This window comes from Engystomops pustulosus, chromosome 7, assembly GCF_040894005.1.
Source record: "Engystomops pustulosus chromosome 7, aEngPut4.maternal, whole genome shotgun sequence".
NCBI classification, from domain to species: domain Eukaryota; kingdom Metazoa; phylum Chordata; class Amphibia; order Anura; family Leptodactylidae; genus Engystomops; species Engystomops pustulosus.
Window position 1 is genome coordinate 26,484,798 of NC_092417.1, and position 9,774 is coordinate 26,494,571.

Here is a 9,774-nt window from a genome sequence, read left to right on the forward strand (position 1 = left end):
CCTTGTCCGAAACTCGTCAGCCGCTTAGGATGGCAGTACACTTTTCTGTTATTTTAAGATGTAATTAATATAAAAAAGTTATTATTTTTCCCTTTTTGGTCCTGGAAACGTTTTTTTCCTTTCTTCATACTAGTTTTTCTTGTCCATTTTGAAATTTGTGAATGGTAGCTACAAATGCATAGTGCTGGATTGTACTGGTGGGACCTAGGCACCCTGGTTTAAAACTAGATCTATCCTCAAATGTTTTGTTAAAATATCCCTTCACTAAAGATTAGTTTATTCGGGAGTAAGTTTAAGTGAAACAAAAAAACAAATGCTAGTTATTACCAAGACTATAATAGAGCACAAATCAGTGGGGCTCATTTACTAAGGGTCTGAAAGCCACACTTTCGTTGAGTTTCCCGAATATTTCCGTTTTGTGCCAAATTGTCCCGGGATTTTGGTGCATGCGATCAGATTTTGTCGCATATGCGCCGGCTTTCATGCGACAGAAATCATGGGGCGTGGCCGTCGGACAACCCAAAGGGATTCGGAAAGAACTTGGAATTTAAAAAAGAATTTGTGTCGCAAGATCAAGCACTCACATGCACCAGGAAGAAGCAAGTGAACTCTGGCAGACCCCAGCGCAGTATCGAAACAGGAAGGAACTCGGACACACGATCTTAGTGAATCGCGCTGGACCTAAATCCATGTCGGACAACGCACCAAAGGATCGCGACGGGACCGCGTAAGTGAATCTGCCCTAATATTTCTTACTATAGAAATGCATCCAGTTTGTCATTCAAAGAAATTTGACTTCAACAAAGTTTTCAAAAAGCAGAAGCTAGAAGATGATTGTGTGTTTTTCCACTTTCTTTCAGCGTTTTCATCTTTCTATTTAAAAACTGACTTATCAAAGTGTTGAAAACTAAATTAGTGATTGCGATACTTGACAGTCTTCTGTTGGATAATAGATCTAATGGAGTTAAAGACGGGGGAGTCATTCTTTGCACCATCAATTCGTGGGTTTAGTGTACACCAGAGCACTGCCAAAATGTTTGCATAATTTTTGGCACACTACTTTTTTTTCCCACAAAGTCACACCACATTTCCCAAGCCTACTTATGTCTATTTTGGTAGAATACCCCATGCCCCCACACACAGATCTGTGTCAAAGATCATTAGATAGATCTCCCCCAGTATTCTTATTTGGAGACTTGAAAGGCATTAATTAACTATAGTATCATGAGTAGATCTGAAAACTGTGAGAAAGATAATAATGATATCCATAACATTATTTATAATAATTGGCTTACCCATTCCTGGCAAAGTTGGCCCACATTTTCATAAATCGTCTGCTAAATGATTGTTCTTGATTGGTGAATTTTTGAGGTGACATAAGTGGGTGTCCAAATAACATTTTCAGTTCTGCACCGTGTGCAGCACCCATCCACTCCGGAAGAGTTTCTGTTGATGGACGATGAGCATATTCATAGACAAATAGGTTTTTTTTAGCCTTCACAATAAAATTTGCAAAATACTTTGCAGGACATGTAAAAAAATTGTCTTTCAGTATCTTCTCCAAGGCTTCAAGGTTCTTCTCTGTGTTTTTTACATCATCCCAGTCTTTATATAATAGCATCATGGATTCTACCGAGAGATCATCTTCTGATGGGAAGAACATTCTCAAACAATCTTTCAGTTGTTCTGTGGTGATTGAACTTTCATTTTTTACATTAATTACGGGTGCACCCATAAATGTAAATGCACTACCATCATCCTTGGCTACTCCTATCAAAATATCAGTATTAACTATTGAATGTTTTACTAGACTTTGAGGGATATCAGTTAGAAAGTCATTATCAACATTTGGTGTAAAAAAGGTCATGGTTGTTCCAGGCATACCCAGAATTTGTGTTCCTGTTAACTTGTTGGCATCAACTTTTTGTAAGCAATCTATAACGGCATCCTCATCTTCTGTAGGACAGTCAACAATGTTTGCTAATTTCATGGCTAATTTCTTTGAGGATTCATGGGATCGAATAGCCCAGTCTGCTGTTGGTGATCCACTTTGCATAATGGCTCTTTTGAAATAAGGACGGCTCCCGGGACTGATCACATGATATCCCACTGAAGCACCTCCAGCACTTATCCCAAAAATTGTAACACTGTCTGGATTTCCACCAAAAGCTGCTATATTTTGATGAACCCATTGAAGGGCCAGTCTTTGGTCAAACAAACCTGCATTTCCTGGAGCTTTTGCTTTTCCTGGGAAAGCTAAGAAACCCAGCGCCCCCAATCTGTAGTTCATTGACACTACAATCACTTTCTCCAAGGCTGCCAGCACACTTCCATCATATAGGTCTAAAGCTGAGGAACCAGCTAAAAACCCTCCTCCATAGATGTAAACCATGACTGATGCAGGTTCAGACATTGATTCTGGGACCCAAACATTCAGATTAAGACAGTCTTCACTCAATTCATTTTTGATGTTCCACATATCGGTGCCAAGCACATCAATGTAACTTTCAGCTTCTTCTTTATTCTGGTAGCAAGAGTTTCCATAATTGGTGGCTTGGTAAATGCCCTCCCATGGTGCCCTTGGTTCTGGTTTTTGGAACCTTTTTTCCCCAGTTGGTGCCTCTCCATATGGAATCCCCAGGTAGGCCGTGACAGTGTGAGATATCACTGACTTCTTTATTCCACTTACTTTCCCTTGTTTTGTCTCTATAATTGTGTCATCTTCAGTCGTAACACATACAGCAAACATAGTCAGTATCACCAAGCAGATTATGTTGCTGTAAGACCACATATTTTTATGCTCCATGTCTGCAATATGTAATAATGGAATATATTAATATGTATTTCATCTATTTGGTAACGTGACTTCATTTTTGGCAGAAGCCAAATCATATAACTAAATGATGAAGATAATAACAGTAAACGATTAAGTGTCCTCCTTTTTTCCTCCTATTTTTCCTGGTTTAATCTGTGTGCAGGGTCTGCCCAGGATTCAGTAGGCTCCTGGGTGACAGAGCCTCGGTGGGCCCCTTTGTAGTGAACTTATGTGGTGGCATTAAAAATTAAGAAACTAAAACAGTCTCCTGTTCCCTAAAATATCCCTAATATCATCCCAAACAGTCCCCTTATGTCTATTATATATAAAGCCCCCTCCCCCCTATGGATACATTAGGTACAGCCCTCCTAACCCCATGGATTCCTTGACTACAACCTTATGTGGGCACACAAGGCCCACATAGTATATGGGAGTATACGGGAAGTAAGAATAATTTATACCTACAGACAGGGTGTCTGTGGGTATAAATTATTCTTACTTCCCATATACTCACTGACATCTTATACATAGGGAAAACTTATAAAGTTTCCAGTTATGTATTTCTTTACAGTCACTGTTTAGTCCTTACACCGTATATGCTGAATTTTGAAGTAAAATATTCTCTAGATTTGTAAAGGCAGTGGCGTAACAAATGCGGCTGCTACGATGCCTGTGCTTCTCAGGGGCCCAGGGTGGACGGCGGAGTATTTATCAGTCAGTGCCATTATCCCAGGCCCTCTCTCCCTGTTGACAGATACAGCACTGTACCCCAATGTAATGGGGACCCGCCTGCTATGCTGAGCAGGTCTGCCCAACTATACAGGCCACCCACTCTCCCGCCCACCCAGAAACTACAACCAATGCCGGAACAGAGACCTTCCCTCCCTTGCGGCTGACAGCACAGCCAGTGCCCTTTGCAATCCTAACCATCCCAACCCACCCTCCCACTTGACTGATAAGAGAACCAACCCCAATTCCCCCCTACCCCAACACAGTTGCCCAACGACATGGAACTCCCAGGGACAGCCACCTGGACTCCCTCCTGTCCAACTGCCCTGCCCGCGGTCTGTCTGCCGGCACCATCCCCCGCCTGGCCAATCAAAACAGCAAGTAACATTTTGTGTGTCTTTGTATATATATATAGATATATGCTGTATGAGTGTATGTGGTGTGTAGGTATATGCTGTATGTATGTGTATATGGCTTGTTTATTCTGCATGTATGTGTATACGCATTAATGTGTGTATATAAGTTTAAACATGTATGTTTGTGTGTACGAGTACATAAAAGTGAGCGTTTGAGTTTAGAACTTTATGGGGCTCATTTGTGTTGCTGCACATAATCTGCACTTTACTTAGTAAATGTGGGCCTATGTGAGTGTATAACATATAAATGTGTGAATATATGAGTGTGTACATGCATGTGATTTTATAATCATGTCCATACATATTCGTATATATTTTTTTAAGGGGAAGGGGGGCCATTTCTTCAATTGGATGTTATTAAAAAAAATGTTCCTGTGTGAAGATAATTTCTCATAAATGTAGTAGTTTTGTCCCTTAGAAACGAGATGGCTTCCTCGGATACGACCACCGCACATTTGGGCGGCAGTGGCCAGACATGCGCTACTGAGTCATGCCCAACCTCCTGGCTTTAGCGGTCATTACCACAGGACGGCTGTGGGACCTGCAGTAACTCCCGGACATTTTATACACAAAAACTTTTTGTTTATTTGCGCAATCCCTCCAGCAGAGGTGGCCGTATCCAAGGAAGCTAACTTGTATATTTTATCATTGTAATCCAGGCTAGAACTTTTTTGGTCTCTGTGACAATTGGATTTTAAAAATGCTGGGTTGTCACATGAACCAGTATTATCAATAAAGCTTCATTGCAGACACCTATGATAACTGTTACAGCTGATTATTATAGCCTAGGACTAAAGTACAGTAAATTACCAACATCCAGTGGTACGTTTGTAGCTAGGAGTCTTATGTAAGTCGAGTGTTCTTAAGTAGGGGGCCGCCTGTACATCCCTCCTATTATAACTATATATAGGCCCCTATAACTTCATACAGCCCTACAAGTAAGTCTCCTTAGCTGAAAACATGTGTATTGGTAGTAGATTTCCTTTAAAACTTTGCTTACGTAAGCTGCCATTTCCTATTATACTGTAGATAACATGTTTGCTACACCTGCCTAAAACTTTTGCACTGTACTGAAAATATGTTGTATGTAGATGGATAGATCATGTACATGCTTACTCACCTCTGTCTTGTCCGTCTACGTTCTATATTTTATTAGCTTTGGTTTGGTATCTTTATAAGAAGCTTTAGACTCCTCCTTAAGTAAAAGTAAACTAAATTAAACAAATTATTTACATTCAAAGTTCCGGGCTTGGAGCCCAGGTAAATGGAGATTTCTGGGCACCATGACAGATCAAATATTAACAGATATTTAAGGACGAATTATTTGCACTTTGATGTCAAACAATGACAAAACTTCTGTGATATATGATCAATCCTATACAGTATAATTAAAAATATATATCGCTTTCAGGAAGAATTCGATGAATTATCCTTAAATTCAGCATTTTGCTTGCATTTTGACATATTCAGATACCCGAAATTTGGGTTTTGTTTTACATTGACTGGACCCAGGTGTCCTTAATGCTTGCAAATTGTATATAAGTGTAGTGTTTTATTTGTCTAGGATAATAAAGAATAATAAGTCTTAATACAGCCCCGATACCCCCTGAGGACACCAATATGTGGCTGTAATGCAACACCAATATGGCTGTTATAGTGTTTGTTATTTTAATAAAGTAGCACATAGTTGTAGATACAGGGGGTCATTTACTAAGGGCCCGATTCGCGTTTTCCCGACATGTTACCCGAATATTTCCGATTTGCGCCAATTGTACCTGAATTGCCCCGGGATTGTGGCGCACGCGATCGGATTGTGGCGCATCGGCACCGGCATGCGCGCGACGGAAATCGGGGGGCGTGGCCGAACGAAAACCCGACGTATTCGGAAAAACCGCCGCATTTAAAAACCGAAAAAGTGTCGCTTGGGGAGCGCTTACCTTCACCTGGTCCGAGGTGGTGCATTCCGGCGCGATGAGATGACTTTCAGCGCAGCAGCGCCACCTGGTGGACGGCGGAAGAACTACATTCATAAATCCCGGCCGGACCCGAATCCAGAGCAGAGAACGCGCCGCTGGATCGCGACTGGACCGGGTAAGTAAATGTGCCCCACAGTGTTTAGCAGTATAGACTTGGTCACAATAAGGAGATAGTACAGTATTTTTCAGACTATAAGGCGCACCGGATTATAAGGTGCACCATCAATAAATGCCTGCAATAACGTCTAGGTTCATATATAAGGCGCACCTGATTATAAGGCACACCTGATTATAAGGATGAATGACCAGCAGGTGGCAGACCTATGCACAGATCAAGGCAGCTGTTGTCTGTAAGTACGGTTCATATATAAGGTGCACTGGACTATAAGGCGCATCTTTGATTTCGGTTAAAATAAAAGGATTTTTTGTGCGCCTTATAGTCCTAAAGGAGAGCATTTGTGTTTGTAGCAATCTTGTTGCTTGTGCAAGCACAACACAGATCTAACTACAACAACCAGATTGATACATTGTGGAATGAATATCATAATGGAGACCAACTTTGCAAACAGACCAATATCAATTGCTTTGGATCATATGGTTAAAGGAAACCTACCACCACGGATCTACCCATTAAGGTAGATCCAGTGGTAGGTGCATTTAATGTATGTAAGGATAGCCCTTTTTAGGGCTAACCCTTTACTCCATTATATCTTTTATTATCTTTAATTAGGGAATATGCAAATTTTCTGAAGAGGCTAATGGGGCGTGCAGTAGCCGGAGCTGAGGCTATCCGCGTCCCAGTAGCCTCTTTGATCCTCCTACCAAATAGCTTCAGCGAGCAGATCCTCGTAGAAAAACCAGAGTTCTGCACATGCGCAGTAGCTCAGGCTTCTGAGCCGAGATTGTGCAGCCGCCGTCCTTCGTTCTTTGCATGCACTGAACTCCGGTTTAGCAGACGAGTGCACGTAGGTCCTCATAGCTGCGCGCTGAAGCTATCTAGTAGGAGGATCAAAGAGGCTACTGGGGCGTGGAGGAACCGCGCCATGTAGCCTCAGCTCCGGCTACTCCACGCCCCAGTAGCCTCTTTAGAAATTTAGCATATTCCCTGATTAAAGATAATAAAAGATATAGGGGCAGATTTATCAAGTATCTGAAAGTCAGAATATTTCTAGTTGCCCTTGGCAACCAATCACAGCTCAGCTTTTATTTTACCAGTGCTCATGAATATTTTAAAGGGGAGCTGTGATTGGTTGCCATGGGCAACTAGAAATATTCTGACTTTCAGACACTTGATAAATCTGCCCCATAGTGGAGTAAAGGATTAGCCCTATAAATGGCTATCCTTACATACATTAGATGTACCTTCTACTTTATCTACCTTACTAGGTAGATCCGTGGGGGAAGGTTTCCTTTAAAGCCATCATTGTATTTTATGTTTTCCAAACTGAAAATATCAGTGGTCAATACAATACAATAGCTCTCTACCTCGCATGACCATATACTGTATATACAGTCAATTGCTATATAAGAGAGACAATGAATCGCCCAATTCTGATGTGTTTTTAACCACTGTCTCAGTTGTACACTGCTCTTTGTGGTATATATGTTACACCTTTTAAGCTACAATAATAAAAGGTATTTTTTAAATTATTGACAAATGGGTTAAATATGCCAGTTGCCAATTTTGGTTTATCTAAGTTCAAGTAAACCCAGTCATTCTCTTTACATTTTTGGGACTCTCTTTTTCATAGCATAATAAAGAATTATACAGAAAAGAAATAAAAAAGGAAAACTGAAGTACAACGTAAAGAACCCTCAAGTTGAAAACAATAAGTTTAAGGGAATCTGTCAGCAGAAATTGACCTAATAAACCACTACCAGTAATTCGCCAAGCAGCTGCACACCTTCCAGATGTTTCTTAAATGGTCCAGTGTAGCGGCATCAACCAGAAAATCAATTTTGAAGTGAGATGTACATTTTCTGTATAAAGTCAAGAAGGCGGAGATATTAGCACTGAAGTCTAGCTCCACCCACATACCCACACTGAATACTGCCTCACCACATACCTACTTCTTACTCTGACAAAGCCAGATCTCACTTGACAAAAGTCAGATGACCGAAATGACGTAAAATATTTGTGATCTGTATAATATTTCTCGTATATTCTTCATATATTGCGGTGAAAGCTATGGTGTGTGATTTATTCACTGGAATAAAATCATAAAAATACATTTTGGTGTGTGCCATCTATATATATATATATATATATATATATATATATATATATATAAAAACACTCACCGGCCACTTTATTAGGTACACCTGTCCAACTGCTCGTTAACACTTAATTTCTAATCAGCCAATCACATGGCGGCAACTCAGTGCATTTAGGCATGTAGAAATGGTCAAGACAATCTCCTGCAGTTCAAACCGAGCATCAGTATGGGGAAGAAAGGTGATTTGAGTGCCTTTGAACGTGCAATGGTTGTTGGTGCCAGAAGGGCTGGTCTGAGTATTTCAGAAACTGCTGATCTACTGGGATTTTCACGCACAACCATCTCTAGGGTTTACAGAGAATCGTCCGAAAAAGAAAAAACATCCAGTGAGCGGCAGTTCTGTGGGCGGAAATGCCTTGTTGATGCCAGAGGTCAGAGGAGAATGGGCAGACTGGTTCGAGCTGATAGAAAGGCAACAGTGACTCAAATCACCACCCGTTACAAGCAAGGTAGGCAGAAGAGCATCTCTGAGCGCACAGTACGTCGAACTTTGAGGCAGATGGGCTACAGCAGCAGAAGACCACACCGGGTGCCACTCCTTTCAGCTAAGAACAGGAAACTAAAGCTACAATTTGCACAAGCTCATCGAAATTGGACAGTAGAAGATTGGAAAAACGTTGCCTGGTCTGATGAGTCTCGATTTCTGAAGCGACATTCGGATGGTAGGGTCGAATTTGGCGTCAACAACATGAAAGCATGAATGCATCTTGCCTTGTATTAACGGTTCAGGCTGGTGGTGGTGGTGTCATGGTATGGGGAATATTTTCCTGGCACTCTTTGGGCCCCTTGGTACCAATTGAGCATCGTTGCAACGCCACAGCCTACCTGAGTATTGTTGCTGACCTTGTCCATCCCTTTATGACCACAATGTACCCAACATCTGATGGCTACTTTCAGCAGGATAATGCGCCATGTCATAAAGCTGGAATCATCTCAGACTGGTTTCTTGAACATGATAATGAGTTCACTGTACTCAAATGGCCTCCACAGTCAACCCATTACTAGCATGGTGTACCTAATAAAGTGGCCGGTACACCATGCTAGTAACGGATTGGACCCCCTTTTGCCTTCAGAACTGCCTCAATTCTTCATGGCATAGATTCAACAAGGTGCTGGAAGCATTCCTCAGAGATTTTGGTCCATATTGACATGATGGCATCACACAGTTGCCGCAGATTTCTCAGCTGCACATCCATGATACGAATCTCCCGTTTCACCACATCCCAAATATGCTCTATTGGATTGAGATCTGGTGACTGTGGAGGCCATTTGAGTACAGTGAACTCATTGTCATGTTCAAGAAACCAGTCTGAGATGATTCCAGCTTTATGACATGGCACATTATCCTGCTGAAAGTAGCCATCAGATGTTGGGTACATTGTGGTCATAAAGGGATGGACATGGTCAGCAACAATACTCAGGTAGGCTGTGGCGTTGCAACGATGCTCAATTGGTACCAAGGGGCCCAAAGAGTGCCAAGAAAATATTCCCCACACCATGACACCACCACCACCAGCCTGAACCGTTGATACAAGGCAGGATGGATCCATGCTTTCATGTTG

General features: G+C 41.6%; 1 protein-coding gene across 2 annotated transcripts in view; it reads right to left on the bottom strand.

The window, feature by feature from the left end:
* Nucleotides 1–5,172, bottom strand: part of LOC140069452 (cholinesterase-like) — a 269,951-nt gene extending 264,779 nt beyond the window's left edge. The window contains exons 1-2 of one of the 2 annotated variants that reach the window (XM_072115156.1): nt 5,081–5,172; nt 1,296–2,808 (exon numbers count right to left, since the gene is read on the bottom strand). In XM_072115156.1, the coding sequence (XP_071971257.1) occupies nt 1,296–2,806 (1,511 nt within the window). In that variant the 5' untranslated portion in view covers nt 2,807–2,808; nt 5,081–5,172. The remainder of the gene's footprint in view (nt 1–1,295; nt 2,809–5,080) is intronic. The other variant, XM_072115159.1, reaches the window with a different exon arrangement.
* Nucleotides 5,173–9,774: the final 4,602 nt, after the last annotated feature.